At 42.3% G+C, this 19,295-nt stretch overlaps 2 protein-coding genes across 28 annotated transcripts in view; both read left to right on the top strand.

Moving 5' to 3' along the window:
• LOC144053256 (uncharacterized) overlaps nt 1-6,704 on the top strand; it is a 42,620-nt gene extending 35,916 nt beyond the window's left edge. For all 6 annotated transcript variants that reach the window (XM_077567562.1, XM_077567554.1, XM_077567538.1 and 3 more), the window contains 5 exons: nt 837-1,144; nt 2,635-2,727; nt 3,441-3,522; nt 3,605-3,717; nt 5,501-6,704. In XM_077567562.1, coding sequence (XP_077423688.1) covers nt 837-1,144; nt 2,635-2,727; nt 3,441-3,522; nt 3,605-3,717; nt 5,501-5,710 — 806 coding nt within the window. In that variant the 3' untranslated portion in view covers nt 5,711-6,704. The remainder of the gene's footprint in view (nt 1-836; nt 1,145-2,634; nt 2,728-3,440; nt 3,523-3,604; nt 3,718-5,500) is intronic.
• Nucleotides 6,705-7,576: 872 nt separating this feature from the next.
• The window catches only part of unc80 (unc-80 homolog (C. elegans)), a 59,089-nt gene continuing 47,370 nt past the window's right edge, over nt 7,577-19,295 (top strand). For all 22 annotated transcript variants that reach the window (XM_077566341.1, XM_077566301.1, XM_077566333.1 and 19 more), the window contains exons 1-14: nt 7,577-7,893; nt 8,149-8,197; nt 8,513-8,669; nt 10,523-10,869; nt 11,153-11,276; nt 11,364-11,428; nt 12,698-12,843; nt 14,736-15,009; nt 16,812-16,946; nt 17,035-17,251; nt 17,586-17,726; nt 18,217-18,485; nt 18,682-19,005; nt 19,194-19,295. The exon at nt 19,194-19,295 is cut by the window's right edge and continues 30 nt beyond it. In XM_077566341.1, the coding sequence (XP_077422467.1) occupies nt 7,802-7,893; nt 8,149-8,197; nt 8,513-8,669; nt 10,523-10,869; nt 11,153-11,276; nt 11,364-11,428; nt 12,698-12,843; nt 14,736-15,009; nt 16,812-16,946; nt 17,035-17,251; nt 17,586-17,726; nt 18,217-18,485; nt 18,682-19,005; nt 19,194-19,295 (2,442 nt within the window). In that variant the 5' untranslated portion in view covers nt 7,577-7,801. The remainder of the gene's footprint in view (nt 7,894-8,148; nt 8,198-8,512; nt 8,670-10,522; nt 10,870-11,152; nt 11,277-11,363; nt 11,429-12,697; nt 12,844-14,735; nt 15,010-16,811; nt 16,947-17,034; nt 17,252-17,585; nt 17,727-18,216; nt 18,486-18,681; nt 19,006-19,193) is intronic.

Genomic DNA, 19,295 nt, shown 5'->3' with positions numbered 1-19,295 from the left:
AAAGACAGAATTTATAATACAACAATTGAGATATAACAACTTTGAATATAATAACAAATCAGGTAAATTTCTTGCAAACCAACTTCAACGCAATCGGGAAAAGTCTCTTATAACGGCTATTAAAGGGACAACTGGTGAATGCACACAATCACCAGAAGAAATTAATCACATTTTTTATAACTATTATCGCAACCTATACTCAGAAACTAACAAGCCTAACCCTGAGCATATTGAGGCATTCCTCAGTAGCTTAAACATACCTCAGTTAACTACTGAATATAAAGACATGTTAGATGCGCCACTTACTATAAACGAGTTGTACAGTGCTCTAGATATTATGCCTAATGGCAAAGCACCTGGCCCGGATGGTTATCCGGCTATATTTTTTAAGCACTTCTGGTTAATGCTTGCTCCACTATTCTTAAGAGTAGTAACAGAAATTAAAACTAAGGGTTACATACGCCCACACATGAATACAGCAGCAATTAAACTTTTATTAAAGCCAGAAAAAGACCCCACCCTTCCATCAAGTTACCGTCCGATTTCACTAATTAACACTGATATTAAAATGATCACTAAGGCTTTCACATCTAGACTAGAAACAGTAATCTCGACAATTATTCATAGTCAACCCTAACTTCAAATGAATTTCTTATTAGGGGTTTTATATAAGATTTGATCATATACAGTCCTGGATGAATGATGTTAGTAACCTGGATATTATTTTGCGAATATCAAAACAGAAACACATTTCCAATCCAATCCCTGTGTCCTGACCACCACCATCATCTCACGCATATCTTTTGACATCTCTTTTCTCTTTTCTTCCATTCCAGGCACGGACTCGGCACGTTCCTGGTCAGCCCGCAGCGGCACTTCCACCCCTGGATCCTCCGCCGTTACACCCGGCACCCCCCCCAGTTACTCCCGCACGCCCGGCTCGCGCACCCCTGGCAGCCACACACCCAAGTCCTTCAGCGTTCTCCAGGAGAAGAAGGTCGCCATCATCCGCACCCCGCCCAAGTCGCCGTCTTCGGCCCAGCGGCAGTTGAAGGTTCTCAACCAGCCGCTGCCGGACCTCAAGAATGTCAAGTCCAAGATTGGATCCACCGCCAATCTTAAACACACACCCAAAGGTGGACAGGTAATAGTGCTGCTATGATATTTATAGTCATTAATAGTTTCATGAGAAAAAATGGTTTCTTCTTCCTTTCTGGCTCAAAAACGGGCACTCAAATACATTTGTCAAGGCTCGTTGTGCGTCCTGAATCCAATACTTGCAGTCCACTTCGACTGCTTTTGTCCTTTCTCAGATTTTTCCTTCTTTCACTTCTTCTCATCTACATTCTTGAATTGAATGAAAAGTCATCAAAATGAATCCGCTGCACGACTGAGACGGTTTCAAGCAGATTTGACAAAATCGTCCAAAAAGTGTCCATTTCATGTGGCACAGATGTCAAAGTCAAGGAGCGGGGTCGGATTCGGCCCGCCACATCACTTATGTGACCCACTAAAATAAATACAATGGTGCTTTGAGATATGATTTCATTCATTCTGGGACTGCATTCACTTCGCAAGTAATCTTTTCCCATTTAAATGACTAGAAATGCCATTAATCTGTTCCAACTTCCCAATAAAGCAAAAATGTTCATGTGTTTTCTAATAATAGCACTCATAATGTTGTACTTGATATAAATAGAATGTAAAGCTACCTGGGGACAGTACAATAGAGGCATACAGATGTGCATCGAGAAAGGCTCCAGTCAGCTGGAATGGATTAATTGCACTTCTATTCATTTCGATGGGAAAACATATGGTGGTTGTAAACTGGGTCACAGAACCAATTAAGTTCGGAACCCGAGGTTCTACTGTACTATTTGCATGCCAGAGTTTTCTTTGACTTCTTATTTCAAGTACAGTTTGACAATACAACAATCAAGAACATCAGTCAAAACATTCATTCACAATAATCGTATAACAATTCTGTAGTAATACGATGAGGTGACCATACATTTGTTTTTTTACCATACAGAGAGTATTTATGAGACCAAATGCTGCTTTTTTTTTGTTTTTTGTTTTTTGCATCTTCCTCCGAATATTAATACATTTATGGAGTGCATGTTATTGATAAGGTATAAAGAAAAAAATCCACTAAATACATGTAAAAAAACAACAAAAAAAAAACATTGATAAGTCATTGCACATTTGACATTGAGGCACACACAGTTTTTTTTTCTTCTATTTGTTTTTGATCTAGGTGCAAATTTTAAATGAGAAGCTGGACTTCAGTCATGTTCAGTCAAAGTGCGGCTGCAATGATAATCTGAAGCACACGCCCAAAGGAGGCAATGTATGCACGGCTCCGTCTCTTCTCTGCTCTCTTCTTTCTCTCCGTTTATTTTGGGTCCTTCCTTCCCCCTGTAATCGCTCAGTAGTTGCAGGTTGAATTCCGAAATGCTTTATTGAAGCAATTGTGGTTTAAATGAGCAGAAACGCCAACACTGTGATGATAAAAATGACGTTGAGAGTTTACAATTGAGATATTTTCAGGTCTCTGAAGGCCCAATCCATACTACTTGGGTGGTCCTCTCTCTGTTACTTGTCTGTATAAAAACACAAAATTGTCGTTCTCAGGTCATGATTCCAAGTGTTAAACTGGATTATAGCCACGTCCAGGCTAAATGTGGCTCCCTGAACAAACTCCAGCACGCCCCAGGCGGAGGAAATGTGAGTTAACTCAACAACAAAGAAAACAAGTTACAAGTCCAAATAAATGTTGATGTTTAGTCATGAAGCTGTTTTGGAATTGCAGATGTTTAACATCTTTGCTTTTACACTGTGTTTGAATCCAGATGTTGCATTACATAAGATGGCACAAGAATCATGTCAGTCAATCACTTATAAAATACAAAGTGCACATCATTTCTATGGAGGACCAATGCTGCCAAAATTAAAAATAAATGAATGAATAATAGTAAAAATAAAGATGGGTATAAAAACTCAAAAATGAAATGCAAAAAAATAAATCTACATGGAAATAAAAACAAATATGTATGTATGTATGTATGTATGTATGTGTATATATATATATATATATATATATATATATGTATGTATGTAAGTGTGTATATATATATATATGTATGTATGTATGTGTATATATATATATATGTGTGTATATATATGTATGTATATATATATATATATATATGTATATATGGAAGTTTAAACAAAGCCCCGCAGCGTCAGTGCTCAGTTTACATTTGATATTTGCTGTTTCATGTGCTGGCATCGCCACCTCTTGTCTCAGCTGAGTACAAATTAATCGGAATGTATCTACATGCATGTCGTGCCACCGCGCGCTTATTCAGAGATCATACCGCGGCTCTTTTCCTCGCTGTAAACACAGAATGACATGGACACGCCACTGCTTCCTACAGGTCCAAATCCAGACCAACAAAATCGACTTGAGCCACATCACTGCCAAATGTGGCTCCATGTCCAACATCCGCCACAGGCCAGGTGGAGGCACACCATCAAATGAAGGTGTCTTATTATGATAAGAATGTCTTTGTAATTGTCCTGCTTACTCCATCATTCCCAGGCGGAGGCAACATTCGGATTGAGAATGTGAAGCTGGACTTTAAAGACAAAGCTCACTCCAAGGTCGGCTCACTGAACAACGCCAGCCACATGCCAGGAGGCGGGAATGTGATGGTAAAATGTTGCTTTTAATTGGACATCCATGTGCTTATGTGTGTAAAATAACCGTCGGCACCTTTTTTTTTCTTTTACATTTTTAACCTGGAACCCCTTCATGTCCAAACATGATCAATTTCACTTTTCTTCACAAATCCACCAACGAGAACAAATCTTTTAACTAGAACTGTCAAATGATTTAAAAAAATAAATAAAAAAATCAGGTTAATCATATTTTAGCATTATGAGTAATCACTTAATTAAAAAGTCTTTTTATCACCATTTTTTGCCCGCCAAATTTGAAGAGCACATGTTATGTGTTAATTGTTTCTACATTTAACGTTATGAGGACGTCTTCAACATTTTTAGATCCGCTGCATGCTCCCATCCTCTTCTTTTTCTAATCAGTTAATTTCTTGCATGATTTTAAATGGAAAAAAAAAAGACCCCGATATTTTGACATGAATAAATATTCGGACTGTCATACGCAAACATCTATTAAATGCTTTATTTGAATGCATGTTGTTATGTTTATTACAACATGTGCAACCTTTAACATAACCATCCACTGTTATGCTAAAGTGTCGTCTGTGGTCCAAATGAATAGTGTGATTGCGATAATTTTATTGTGATTAATCAATGAGTTAACGCTTTAATTTTGACGGCAATACTTTTAACTTTTGGAAATTCAACTGACTGAGAAGTGCCGTATGACTCCACCACTTCCTCAATCCGCAGGAGCTTTGCAGCATTAAGTCGCCTCAAGATTTCAAATCTGGAGTCTGTTTTATGAGACCTTATCAAGTGAAAATAGGTTAGGTTGAATACATCTGAGTTGGCGTGTTTGTTAAAAATCAATAGTGCATTGCTTGTGTCCAGAAGAAAGCATCAATTACACTGTTTAATCAGCTCATGTTTTTGTTTTTTTAATTGCATTACTTAATGGCTTTTCGATCTTTAAAAAGGACTTTGGGACGATAATGTAACCACATTCATTTGCTTTTGTAAAGTATTCAAGCTTCTTTGTGTTATTTTGGGGGTCGGCGGATACTTGTCTGTACTGTTTTAATGGATGACATTGTATTAAATATGTGTGAGATTTTGTGCAAATTAAATTCAGGGTGGTGTAGTTGTCTTGATGCTGCGCAACTGTATATGATAGCCGCTCACTGTGACGGATATTTATTGGAAAATGCAGGCGGGCAGAACAAGGAGGGGAAAGATGGGGGCGGGGGTTCGGATAGAGACTTAAACGTTCAAAAAGACGCACACACAGTAAATGGAAGCCAATTGCTATCTTACAGGGATGTGATTTTTCCGCTAATTCGCGGAATTCCGCTTTTTTTATCTTCCCCCCCCAAAAAAAAAAATCCGATTTTTTTTTTAAAATTTTTATTATTAGTAGTTCATTGTGTATGCACATGACTCCGACAGATAACATCTTCTGCTATAACAAAGACATTTGTGGTATGCTCTAATATGAGTTACTTTTCATTTGGTCATGATACAATTATTTGTTCATGAAATTTGAACTCTTCAACATTATTTATGTGTTAACTTAGTAATCACATTAGTTAGATATGATGATATTCTCAGTGATAGTTTTTAAAAGCAAAGGCAGTCCAATGTTTTTGGACCTAGCTGGGTGCCAGCGGCCCCCAGACCCCCGGCTAAATTTTCAGATAATTTCACTTTGGTCAAATCACATCCCTGTATCTTAGTACAGTAGCCGTTAACCGTTGAATGCTGCTATTGTTCTCTGTCTTTGTTTTGCCGTGAACTCTTTCCATCTCGTTGTCAGATCGAGAGCCACAAGCTGAGCTTCCGCGAGTCCGCCAAAGCTCGGGTGGACCACGGGGCAGAAATTGTTGTCACCCACTCCCCCGGGCTGGAGCTGGGAGGCACCTCGCCTCACTTGTCGTCCGCCGGCAGCATCAACCTCCTGGAGTCGCCGCAGCTCTCCACACTGGCCCAAGACGTCTCCGCCGCACTGGCCAAGCAGGGCTTATGAGCCGCCCGCTTTGGCTCGTCTCTCCTCCGTAACACTTTCAGTCAGTCAAAAGCATCCAGTGTTTTCCCACGGCCCTCTCCGGAACCTCCAACGCTACGCTTCTACTTTCCAGAGTGTTTTCAAAAGAAAATCCTGCAATTGTTATCTATCCACTCCCTACAAAAGTTACTGTTTTCTTCCTTCATTGGACTTTTGTGTACTCGTGTGGAAGAGGGCGTGTCTGCTATGAGATTGTACAGTGATTTTCTTCTTCTTCTTCTTCTTCTTTTTTTAAACGCATTGCCGCATTGCTCTTGCATGAGGACCACTCTAGAAGTAAACTCGATTTGCAGCATCATAGAAAACAGTTTGAAACTGTGACAAAAGAACTACTAGCTTCCAATCTGAGAGTCTGCTGAGCATGTCGATTAAAAGAAATGTGGCATTGAAAGAAAAAGATGATTTGTAGTGGATTCATGATATGTGGATGACCTGTTGGAAAATTTGTTTTATGTGTTTTTATATTTCACTGTAGTTTTGTACGTTGGCTATGGCTGCAGTTCTCAAATAGATTAATTTTATTTCTTGCAAACGACATTGTTTCTTTGCTTTTAAATGAGCGTTGAGTATTCACAAGGTCTTTTTGGAACAGTGAGTCAAAGGTCCCTCGTACCCTGGAGACCTTTACTCCACTACAGAGACAAAGGAAAAATGAAAGTGTGCTTTTGTGTACACAAACATTCCATTTAAGAGAGTGTTTGTGATTGAACTAGTCCGTTTTACAGAAATGAAGAGTGCATGGAATGCTCAACTTGTGGCTGTAATAAGTGTCAGAACTGTTCTAGTGTGTTTTCCACTCACTGTTGTGAATGTCCCACCCTGATGTCCATCCCCCCGGTGTTCATCTCCAACTGTGTACGTGTATTTAAAATATCATGTTGTTTGCAATGTTGTCATGGGTAAATGATCATGTGGAAAACAATGACAAGGGAAATAAAAAAACACTGAAAGTATACTTAACACTTACCCTATGTTTTATCAGATGTGGCTACAATGTTGGTTGGTTTGCAGAGGATAAGCAGAAAACGATGGACATATACAGTATGTTGTCACAGTGTAGTTTAACATTGTTACCTTATGCTTCCTGTCACTCTTGCAGCATGTTTGACACTATGTTTTTGTGGCCTTATTTACACTGAGCCAAACACAAGGTCAACATTATAAGAAATACAGTTATGTATTTCTGTGCCATCAGAGTTTTGATTTTAATTTGGACATATGATTTTTTTTACTGATTTTGCAATATCAAATATATTTTAATTTTTCAATATCAAAAAGTGTATATATATATATATATACTTATATTAAAAAATATATTATTATATTAATATATAATATTATATATAAGTCTAAATTCAAATTCTATATTGGGCACAGATGGACCATCATAGGTCAACATCAGGTTTACCAGTAGCAATTGCTTTCTAAATTCATCCAGTCCGGTACAAAAAAAATCATCCGTCCCTCGATCCACATTGATGTCACAGGTGCACAGCTGAAGTCTATCTCATCTGCTCAAAGGGCGGTGTAGGCCTACACCTTCAGGTAGTCACCAGGCAATTGTGAGTGAGCGGATACCCAATGAAATCGGTGCCAGAAATTGTAATTCAAAGAGAAATTCACATTTGAAATTTCAAATTCAAAGTCAGATGGCACAGTATGAGGTCAGCATTCGTAACCAGGGAGAAGTCATCAAATCTTTCTCAACTCATCCAACATCCTGCAAATCACAAAAGAAAAAATAATCCGTGACCTTGTCCAATGTTGATGGGCGGTTCTGAAATCTCTTCTGCTCCTCCCCCCCGTCCCTGCCTCCCTCCCTCCGCACTGTGACGGACACTTGCAGCCATTTTACGCAGCACGAATCCAATCATGTCGTGAGAGAAGCTCGCCGCTCACCTGAGCCAGCAGCCGCCGCCGCCAACCGGTGGTCGCACGCAGGCGGGAGGACGGTGAGGACGGTGAGGACGGTGAGGACAGGCGGAGGACAGGCGGAGGACGGTGAGGACAGGCGGAGGGCCGGCGGAGAGCCGGCGGCGACGACTGGCCAACATGGTGAAGAGGAAAAGCTTGGATGACAACGAGCCGGAGAGCGGGAAAGGAATTCCGTTCCCCATCCAGACCTTCCTGTGGCGACAGACCAGGTTAGCCCCAAGTGATAACAGGTGTTTGTCGTGGTTTTAGTTAAGATGGTCGAGCAGTTGGGTAAAAATACTGATGAGAAAACGTTTTTCTTTTTTTCTATATATATTTTTAATGGCGAACAGTGCGGGTGATGTCACGGCTTGAAATGACAAACACCGACATTGGCGACTGAAAATTAATTGCCTCGATCTACAGATGTTTTTTGTCCATACATTTATTTACATATCATCGTTTTTCTTTCTGTCTCTTTTCAGCGCATTTTTGCGTCCCAAGTTGGGAAAACAATATGAAGCATCCTGCGTGGTAAGTCATTTGAATATTTCCATATGACCAATAAGTAGATAATCTGTCTTTGCTTTAATTCACCTGCAAATCAAGTGCACTCTTCATTTTGCATTTAGCAAATGAGGTTTGCCCGCTTGCTTCCTCCTATTACCCACGAGCCAGAACTCATATCCATAATGATGGCTGGCCAGATCCCCTGGGATGGACACAGAGCAGCCACTGTCTGTCCCACGGGTCTCGTCTCACTTGAGAGCAAGGCAGACAAAGTCGAAGAAAGAGGCTTTGGTTCGTGTCTTATGTGTCTCCTCTGCTTCTCTCTGGCTGCCTCCGCAGTCCTTTGAGCGAGTCCTGGTGGAGAATAAGCTCCACGGCTTGTCGCCGGCCCTGTCCGAGGCCATCCAGAGCATCTCCCGCTGGGAGCTGGTCCAGGCTGCTCTGCCGCACGTTCTCCACTGCACTTCCATCTTACTGTCCAATAGGAACAAATTGGGTGAGGATACGGGTTCGGTCCATGTCAGTCAATCGATCAATCTGACTTTATTTACATAGCACCTTTCCTACATTAAAATGCATCTGAAGGTGCTACTGTCTGAATTAGCTATAGAATTAAATAAAGCAGCAGACGGTAACAAAAAATAGATCTCTTTGTTAAAAAAAAACCTGCCACTGCCTAAACTGCCATAAATAGTGAAAACAAACAAACAAACAAACAACTATTGATAGTACCACCAAATTGGTTTATAATATGCTATACAGTAGCACCTCGGAGTTTGAACATAATTCTTACCTGCGAAGTGTTCAAAGTCTCAATTATTCAACCTCCGAATCAGTTTTTTTCCATAGGAAATAATGTAAGTGCAATTAATCTGTTCCCAAGCTCCAAAACCAGAAAATTCCTATTTTATTTTTTTAAAATGTTTTTTACATTTCCACCCTGTACAGTATTTAAACAATAAAAAATACCTTACCTTTTTTTGTTGTGGTGTGATGGCATCAGTGGATGATAAATGCTATGTTAATGCTAGCTTTAGTTTAGTGCGGAGTTTGTGTATTTTACATTGGGCATATTGTTAGACTACTGAGCGGTCCTTGCGTGCGTTGTTTAACGTCAGGCACGTTGTTGAACAGCTAACGGGGGTCCTCGTGCCAGTATTTACAAAAATAGTCACGGTAGTTACAACGGCGTGATAATCTCCCTAATTCCACTGTGGTTCGTAGTTTTGTCATGTTTTTCTTTGCTGCCACTGGCACTGTTGTCTTTCTTTGGGCCCACGGCAAAGAAAATTGTTGTGGAAAAATCTAAATGCACTCGTGAGTATGGAGCACCTCCGGGAGTATTCACGATCCGACTGGAAATGAGCAGTGCATCGTCTCAACTACCGCAACGTGAGTACTCGGCTTCACTCGGCTTCACTCGGCTTCACTCGGCTTCACTCGGCTTCACTCGGCTTCACTCGGCTACCCGTTTTCAAGGTACGTTCGGCTTAGCTTGCTTTGCTTGGGTGTTCGAACTCCGAAAATGAGTTTATACTCTGAGGCATTACATTTTTTGGTTGGAGTCTGATTTGTACTCCGAGGTTCCTAAATGACCAACATTAAAATACAGTCACTCAAGTAAGTCCAAGTTTTTATTAAAAAAAAAAAAAAAAAAAGAGGTCAAAAGATACATTTGATAAAATTGTAAGCCACCCACACCATACCATAGTGTGCTTAAATATAGTAAAACAAAAAAATGCACTTAAATAGTGATTAAAATATGCTAAATATCAGTTAAATGAAATGTTTGAAAAGTGCCCTTTCTAAAAGATTAAATGCAAATGTATTGTACTTAAAAAATAAACACTACTGAGCTGTACTTTAACAAATTTACTGTAATGAATTTTTAAAACGTATAAGCCACTTTAAGAGCGTACCAGCACCAAAGGGAGCTTGCGTATCATTAGTGGCCTGTATTAAGAGTTAAAACCATAAATGTACCACAAACTTTGATCCCAAAACACTTTACTGTCATTTCACACTCATCTTACGACAACTACCCCTAAAAAAAAAAAAAAAGACTTTTATTCAAATTCAGGCAAAATTTTGCTCCTTCACAGCATACAAATATTTTAGCATACAAATTCACAGCATACAAATATTTTAGTATCACTTCAACAGTGAGTTCCCAGACATCAATTACTACTTTCTTATTAGCCAGGTCTTTGGCATCATCTTGTGGCACCCCTCAAGAGTACATTTGATGCTTAGTAGATTCCAGTGTTACGCTTTGTCCCAACATTTTGCCACGTCTTCCTTTAGCGTAAAATTGTTGTAACATCAAGCGTTGTCTTCGACCTCTGACAGGTCATCAGGACAAACTGGGCGTGGCCGAGACCAAGTTGCTCCATACCTTGCACTGGATGCTGTTGGATGCCGCCCAGGAGTGCAACCACGAGCCCAGCCTGGGTCACGCGTGGTCCGCCGGCAGCAGCAGTGGCGGCGGCGCCTTCCTGCAGGCCGTGGGAAACCAGGGCTCATCTCCGGCCGCGCCCGGCTCCTGCTCCAGCTCTGCCTTTGGGGGGTCGGGCCCACAGCACGGCAGTTCCCAGCTGGAGGAGGATGAGCACGCTCGCACCAAGTTGTTCCACAAGAGCATGGCCACCGTGGAGCTCTTTGTGTTCCTCTTCGCGCCACTCATTCACCGGATCAAGGTCATTTCACACCCGAACATGCATTTATCCCTACTGGACTCATTTGCAAGACCAGACAAGTGAAACAGAACATTGTATGTCATGTCTGGTAACAGTAACAGACAGGCTGATATGCAAAGTAGATAGATCCTTAATTATTAATATTATGAAAGACTGAACATTTTTAAACAAAGATTAAAGCAATTATGAAAGCGTAATGCAATGCAATACAATATAAAAGTAATACAATTTGTGAATGACAAAAAATATAGAACATATTCCAAGTATGCAACTATTTGTGCAGGAGTCAGACTTGACCTTCCGACTTGTCAGTGGTCTAATTATTTGGCAGCCAATGTGGGAGCACCGGCAGCCTGATATCCCCGCCTTCACTGCCCTCATCAAACCGGTCCGAAACATCGTAACAGGTGAGTAGGGGGGGAAAAAATGCCTTACAGTTCTCGAGATAAAAGAACGATTTTGTTTGTTTTAATTTGCTTCGTGTGCCTCGCCAGCAAAGCGAAACTCCCCAGTTATCAACCAGTGCAGCCCCTGTGGGTCTGGAAACCCTGGTCCCATGGTGAGTGTTTTCAACACAAATGTGGTCCGAATGTGTGCATCAGTCTTGTGTTGATGAGGTTTGCGCAGGGAAGAGGATTCAAAAGGCAAATGCTTTCTCTCTTCTCAAAGGAGCAGGATTAGTGTTGAATGATGTGTCACGTTTTCCAACATTTTCCTTTGACCGGCTCAATGGCCGAGTGGTAGAGTGTCCGCCCTGAGACCGGGAGGTTGTGGGTTCAAACCCTGCCCGGGTCATACCAAAGACTATAAAAATGGGACCCATTTGCCTCCCTGCTTGACACTCAGCATTAAGGTTTGGAATTGGGGGTTAGATCACCAAATAATCCTGCTCCCTCATTGGATGGCTCAAATGCGGAGAACAAATTTCACTCCTCTTAGATGGGCGTGACAATCAGTGGTACTTTAACCTTTAACCTTCCAATGTGACACAGGGTAAGATGATACCTAGTATCATTTAATTTCAGAATACAGAATTTGTTTCTCATGGAGTGATACTGCATTCCACGAGAAACAAATTCTGGCAATTACAAAAAAATAATTCTGTTAAGCAACACATTTTTTCACTCCATCACTTTCTATTTATGGAAATACTAAAAACTTGACCAGGAGTGTGTGACCGGTTTTATTTTTTCAACTTACAATTGAGGTTTGATGCACAGCTGCATATAAAACATGTATTTTATTTTCCTTGCACTTTTTGTACAATTAAAGCAAACATTTATAATAAATAATAGTAATAATAAAAGTTTGTCAAATCTTGTTTTGTTTTTTGTTTTTAAATACGTTTTGATTTAAATCTTAAAATAAAAATACTAGCATACTCTGTATATCTTGGGTCACCATGGTGCCTGTAGGCCGGTTCTGAAAATAGCACCAATGACTGAGACATTGTGATTTTCAAGGAATTTTGTACAAGCGATTATCTGAAAATGTAAAGATTTGCAATGATTTGGAAGTGTTGCATATTGATATTTATCTGCTTCCTACCTTGTTTCATCATTGATAATTTTTGTGAAAAATCAATAACCTGATCAGTGTCCTCACATAGATACAGATTGACCCTGCAGTAAATTGTGTATCACCATTCAGTCAAAAAATATGACATTTGGGTTGTATCACGCAGCCATAGTGGCTATGCTGATTTCATTAGCTCCCAGCAACCGGGAACATTAATGCAGTTAGTCGAGGTCCAAGCAGGAACCTTGATGGCCTTTAATCATCCCCAAGTGCTTGTCTGTTGACATTAGCCTTCCTGTGCCTTCCGCAGGGTTTTCAGGTGGTTTGTGAGGCCGGCCATTCGGATTCGTCCTCCTCCCCAGCCGCAGGTGAGCACAGCTGTCGCCGCGGCAACTCTGTGGAGAAAGGCGGACCCTCCCAGCAAGCCCCACCGGTCAAAGGACCTTCCAAGAAAAAGTGAGTGCCATTTGATGAAAAAAAAGAGATGATGTCATGCGCACCTATCAATCCTCGTGTAGAGGACACATTTTAATTCAAGGTCACTTGGATTTAGTAAGTTAACATTCAGACTTGTAATTGTTCAGCAGTGGATAATTATACCATTCTGGAAGAAAAATTAAAAACACTGCAAAATGTATGCCAACAAACAGCACTGGACTCATTTTCCATGATTGATTTCTAGTTTTTCTTTTGTTTGTCAGTAATTGATTACAGTAATTTCTGTAGTTTCTAAATTTGGGGAATAATCGAGTTTGTTTCACATTTAAGCTGCACCCGACCGTAAGCCGCAGGTGTTTTAATGACACCGCACCGGGTTCCCGCTACTTTCTTTTCCATAATGAGGGCGCAAATTGTCTCGCTCCCGTTCTGTCTCTTTCACTGTATTTGGGTTCACTCGGTTTGTTTTGCTCTGCCTGGCGCTCTTGCGCTTCCTTTATAGAGCGACCCTTACGATGTGATGGATAAGCCACACCTTTGTATTAGCCGCAGGGTCAAATGCAAGTGAAAAAAGTAGCGGCTTGTAGTCCAGAAATGACCGTAATCTTGCAGTTTCAGTCTCACTCATGATACTATCCACCATCATTTTCATGCTTCCACCATTGCGTTGTTAATCCATCCGATGAAACCTACTGCATGTTCCTCATTATTTCCTCATGCGGCGGATGCTGTCACGATGAACAATTCCTCCGGGAGCAGCATTGACCCGCGCCGACCCCGAGCCGGTGCCATCATCTCGTTGGTGGCTGAGCATTTAGCCCCACGGACATGTCTGCGAAGCACACAGCTCAGGCCACGGGGGCCACACGCAGAGCTGCGTAATGTTGTCGCTCCGGGCCACGCTGTCTCTTCGTGTCGCATGGCTTCGGCTTGAGGGACTGTTTGCCCGCATGACCGGGGTAATTATGCTGAAGTAACACGCTGGCAGTGTTGCCTGCCCGGCTTGGTTCAGACTGCGTGCAGCAAGTCTGGCAATATGGAGGCTTCCGTGCCAGACTTTGGGGCCAGTCTGTGTGTTTTGGCGCAGATAAGCAGTTTTTGTTTGGCATCTGAAGGCAACTTACTTCTGATGCGTTCAATGAAAGAATACAAACACGAAAGAGGTCAACATAGTGATGAAATACAAAAGAGAACATTTAATATATGTCGTTTTGCATCTGCGGTGCGCGCTTGAACGCACACACCAAAGTGGTGGGCAGTTATTTCAGCTCGTGTGATTAATGCAGCTTAGTCATCCGGCAGCAACGCACATCTCTCGCACACTGAGTGCCTGCTGATGCTGAGGCAGTTTCCATGGCAACGGCAGGCTGCCATACTGATTTGACTTGCATCGAATCGGGGGCTGCTAGTGTCTCCAGCGGCCCGCGGGGTGGGTGCTGACAACCTGTATCCGTGGCAACCCGGCACACGGCAGCAGGCGAGACGGTGAAACATGAAGCAGACTCCTCCTGCTGTCCGCTCCCAAATGATTCATGTAGATATCGACCGTTTCTGTCCGCTGCGTTCATTGAGGCCGACAAGATTAAATGCCGTCCTCCATCTCGCGCTCTCATGGTATCAGTACGTTTCTCCTGAGTGAGCGGCGCTCGATACGCCTCGCAGCTCACCAACTGCTGACCTTCATCTCGGCTTATGAATAATGGACCGATGCTGGAAAGGGGGCTGGATCTTACTTACCACCCTCCTCTGATGTGTTATTTTTCTATGAAGCAGTTTAGCCGGCGTTGATAATTGGCTAAAATAAGCAACTACCATGCAGTGTCTATTTTGTCAATACTCCACACCATCAACCGTAGAATTCTGCATTTCTTTAAATGGCTGGAGCAATCTGATATGTGTCATATCTACAGGACGTCAGCCCCTGCCGGTGTGCCCGCCTCCCTGTCTCAGCGTGCTCGCTATGCCACCTACTTTGATGTTGCGGTGCTGCGCTGCCTTCTGCAGCCCCACTGGACCGAGGAAGGGGTGCACTGGGCATTGATGTACTACCTCCAACGGCTGAGACAGATTCTGGAGGAGAGGCCCGAACGTGTCCCTGAACCACTGGTCACTCCTTTGCCTCGCCCGCGGAGCAGCTCCATGGTGGCTGCCACCCCCTCGCTGGTCAATACCCACAAAACGCAGGTAGCAGACTCGAAAACAGATCTCCACACCCCCACTGTCTTCTTCTCAAGGCATCATTTAATGCAGAGGTTCTCAAATGGGGGTACGTGAAGGCACTCCAGGGGGTATGTGAGATTTTAAAACATATTTTAAAAGTATAGGCCTATGTAAATATTTCATAAAAGGAATTTTAGATTGAGTAGAGTATTCAATTTCAGTTTCCTAAAAACCCCGCATCTCCCCCATACCAGAATGATTCGACCCAAATTGTCGTAATATGCCACCTGGAATCCCCTGTCAATCACTTGTAAATTTTATTTAAAATTCAGTTAACTATTTCCTTTTGAGAACAGAGCTTTGCTATGATCTCAAAAGAGGACACTTTATGTTGATAATAATTTGTATGTGTACAAATCTTTGTTTATAATGAAATTAATTATTTCTTTCAATTTTTTGGTTATAGCTGTAAGTCCACATAAATAGAAATGGAGTTCCAAAGTTTAATAAATGAAACAATAATGGCACGGCACTCTGTTTTAAGTTTTTAGTTTGTTTTTTTCAATCACGCCCACTCTCCCCTACCCCCTAACCAGCGCAAGTAGTTCCACCCCTGTTACTTAGAAAACCATAGAAGAAGTTGGTCATGTGACCACATATTTTTGAAGAGACGTCCATTTCGCTCATCCAGTAAAAAAGGGAGAGACATGGCTTCAGAGGTAAGCACATATAAGTTCAAAAAACATTATTTTGCCCTCCAAAATAAAATTCATAAGATTACGTTTTTTTGCTGGCTGTGTTTGAACAATTATAGACAACTTTGAAAACAGTTCACACATGTTTTAGTGCGTTAGTAAGCTACATCATGAGTCTATATGGTTAGCATTGTGCTGGCTCAAAACACCTGGGGGATGCATTTTTTTTCAAAAGGTTGGGCTTGGTGTCATTTGTGGCAAAGGCACAACTTCCCCTTAATTATGATTATTTTCTCTTGCTTACTTTATTGTATTTTATTGTTGTAAAATGTATTCTTACATTTGATCACTGAAAGTATGTGCCATTCTTTGTTTTTGACCAAAATTTGTCATGTCACATGATCCAAAAGGAAGACAGACAAGGTTCCAACTCCTAAACATACGTCAGGTTGGAAAGGAGTGAAAAATCTGCAGGATGGCCATAAGAATAATATAGAAATAAGAAAAAAAATAGCCTAAGGCTTACCCTCCCGAGCACTCACCAAGTGACAAATGTGGTTGTTCTGCTCACTTGGGCTATGCGTCTTCAGAAGTTATTTTTTCTTGCCAAAATTCACAGAAAAGAAAAAACTGAATTGTAATTAAAAAAGAAAGTAAAAAGAAGAATTGTGAGTTGGAGAAGGCTCACAATGAAAAATAACATAAAAAGGGCTGAACAGGAAAAGAAAAAGAATGAAAGAAGAGAAAGCCTCTGAAACTTGCAAATCAAAGTTCTGTATTGAATTTGTCTTCCTTTTATATAGCATTATCGTTTTGTGAGATTAAAATGACTTCAGTTATCAATGGCACAATTTACCCCACTGAATTCTGACTAATGGCACAACCTACCCCCGCGCTGGGGGCAAGTTGTGCCACAAAACCACTTTTTTCCCCAAAACTATATGAACATATGTTAGTTGGAGGCATTCCTGTAATCGCCTTCCATCAAAGACACTTGAAGTCCAAATTGGCACTACTTACCCCACTCTCACCTATTTGGCTGAAAAATATATATCGGGGGGGGGTCACTGAAAAAACATGTTATATGGAGACAGTTGAATGGAGTTTTGAAACATATTTTCACCTCGTCAGGATATGAGTCTTAAATGCAACGAAGAGGGCAAATCTCTAAGCACTGAGACATTTACAAAGGTTTCCCTAACCAACCTTCGTCGCCAAGCTGTACCTGACCTTTCATCTGACCTTGGCATGAACATCTTTAAAAAGGTCAGACAAACCCGTCCAGATCTCCATTTTGAATCACTACCAGTAAAGAAGCTACAGTGGTTCTTAGTGGGACGTCCCTATTTTTCAGTTCAAGAACCGGCGTGAAGATCGGGAGAGGAAGGGCTCCATCCCCTTCCATCACACAGGGAAGAAGCGCCAGCGTCGCATGGGCGTCCCCTTCCTGCTTCATGAGGATCACCTCGATGTCTCGCCCACCCGGAGCACATTCTCCTTTGGGAGCTTCTCTGGCCTGGGCGACGATCGGCGCACTCTGGACCGTGGGGGCTGGCAAGCCACCATCATGGGTATGCACAGAGCACAGAACCAAGAATCCGAAATCCTCAACCTTGGCATCTCACTGTCCCCCATCATGGCCTGCTTGGTGACTTTTCGTTATCAGCCTCAAACGGTCTTAAAAAAAATATATAAATAAATTTAGTCTATTGAAGAGACCAATTAAAAAAAAAAAGGCCACTAAAACATTTTTAACATCTGATAATTGAACATTCAAATTTGGATAAACTTTCATTTATTGACATTCTGTCCACAAAATCACTGACACCTTCACTCTTCTTCTGACAAGAATTTACGGGAATTTACTTTTCTCGTGATTACAGGAATATCCCCTCTGTGTTGCAGGTAAATTCACGCGTCGGGGCAGTACAGATACGGCCGCTGATGCCGACAGCCTGAGCGCGAAGCACTCGCATTCCCACCACTCGCTTCTCAGAGACATGCCCGACCACTCAAACAGCCACAGCGAGAATACAGTCAAAGAAGGCGAGTGTGTCATGTCAGATTTTATTTCCCCTAATGACAAGGGATCTTCTGTTTTTACTGGTGTTCTGTCATCATTAATGGACAAATGAGGAAAATAATGCATGGGATTTATATAGTGCTTTTCTAGACAGTCAAAGACGCTATACAATGGAACGGAGACATTATTCATCCACTCACACATTCACGCTGTGGTGGCGGTAAGCTAATTAAGTAGCCACAGCTGCCTTGGGGCAGGCTGACGGAAGTGAGGCTGCCATTGTGCGCCTACGGCCCCTCCCACCACCACCAAACATCCGCACCTTCCATACACCAGTGTGATTAGCACTGGAGGCAATCTGTGTGAAGTGCCTTGCCCAAGGACACGTCGACACATGGCTTGGGGAGTTCGAACAGTCGACCTTCTGGTTACTGAACGACCGTCTTTACACCCTGAGCCACGGCCGCCAAAAAATGTGATTTTGAGAGTGTTGGGTTCGTCTTGTGCCTACAGTTCGATCCCAGATCTCCACCATCACCATGGCCGCGTTCAACACAACTGTGGCGTCCTTCAATGTGGGCTACGCCGACTTCTTCACGGAGCACATGAAAAGGCTCTGCAACCCTGTGGTTGTCCCGGAGATGCCCGTGGAGCCGCTGGCCTGCGCCAACCTTCCTCGCAGCCTGACGGACTCCTGCATCAACTACTCCTGCCAGGAGGAGGGCGACAACATTGAGGGCACCAATAACTTTGTGCTGAAGAATGGAATGTTAGACCTCACAGTGAGTGACAGCTAAGGTTGCAAAATGTATGGGAATTTTTCGTTCTGGCCAATCATGTATGGGAATTCATGGGGTTGAACTAGATATCTGCAAAACTAATGAATTTCAATTAATGAAAGAGAATTTCAACACATGTAAATGTATACAGTTTATAAAAGAGCCCTGATGACATGTTCCTCCTCCTCTTTTGTGCCAGTCTGTGCTGCGTGCCCTTTACGCTGTCCTCAGCCATGACATCAGCTCCAGGATCTGCGACGTGGCGCTCAACATCATCGATTGCCTGCTGCAGCTGGGCGTGGTGCCCGGGATGGGCAAAAAGCTGTCCAAGCCCGACAACAAGGAGAATGAGGAGGTGCGAGCCAAGGACGCAGTTGGTCACAGCCTAGGAGGAGGAGGAGGAGGAGGAGGAGGTGGCGGCGGAGATGGTGGCAGTGGGGGCGGAGGTGGAGCCGGTAGCGGCGGTGGAAGTGGGCAAGGGAGCAAGGATGACGTGAAGAATAACAAAGACAATGACAAAAAGGTTAGTTTGACACAAGTCTCCTGTTGGGTTTTATTGAATGAACTCTTTTTCCTTGATATTCACAAATGTACATGTTGTAAATCTATCCCCTCCTTGGCTCAAGGTCCCCCATGTGCCACGTATTTGTATACATTCTTTTACACCGGTTTATATATGCTGCTAATGTTTTTGAACTTGACAATCAACAGGAGGAGAGCTCTTGTCTCAGCACTCATCGGCTGGCCCTTTCCATGCTCATCAAGATCGTCAAGTCTCTGGGCTGTGCTTACGGATGTGGCGAGGGACACCGC

This window comes from Vanacampus margaritifer, chromosome 1, assembly GCF_051991255.1.
Source record: "Vanacampus margaritifer isolate UIUO_Vmar chromosome 1, RoL_Vmar_1.0, whole genome shotgun sequence".
Taxonomy (NCBI): Eukaryota; Metazoa; Chordata; class Actinopteri; order Syngnathiformes; family Syngnathidae; genus Vanacampus; species Vanacampus margaritifer.
This window is presented reverse-complemented; position numbering and strand designations above follow the sequence as displayed.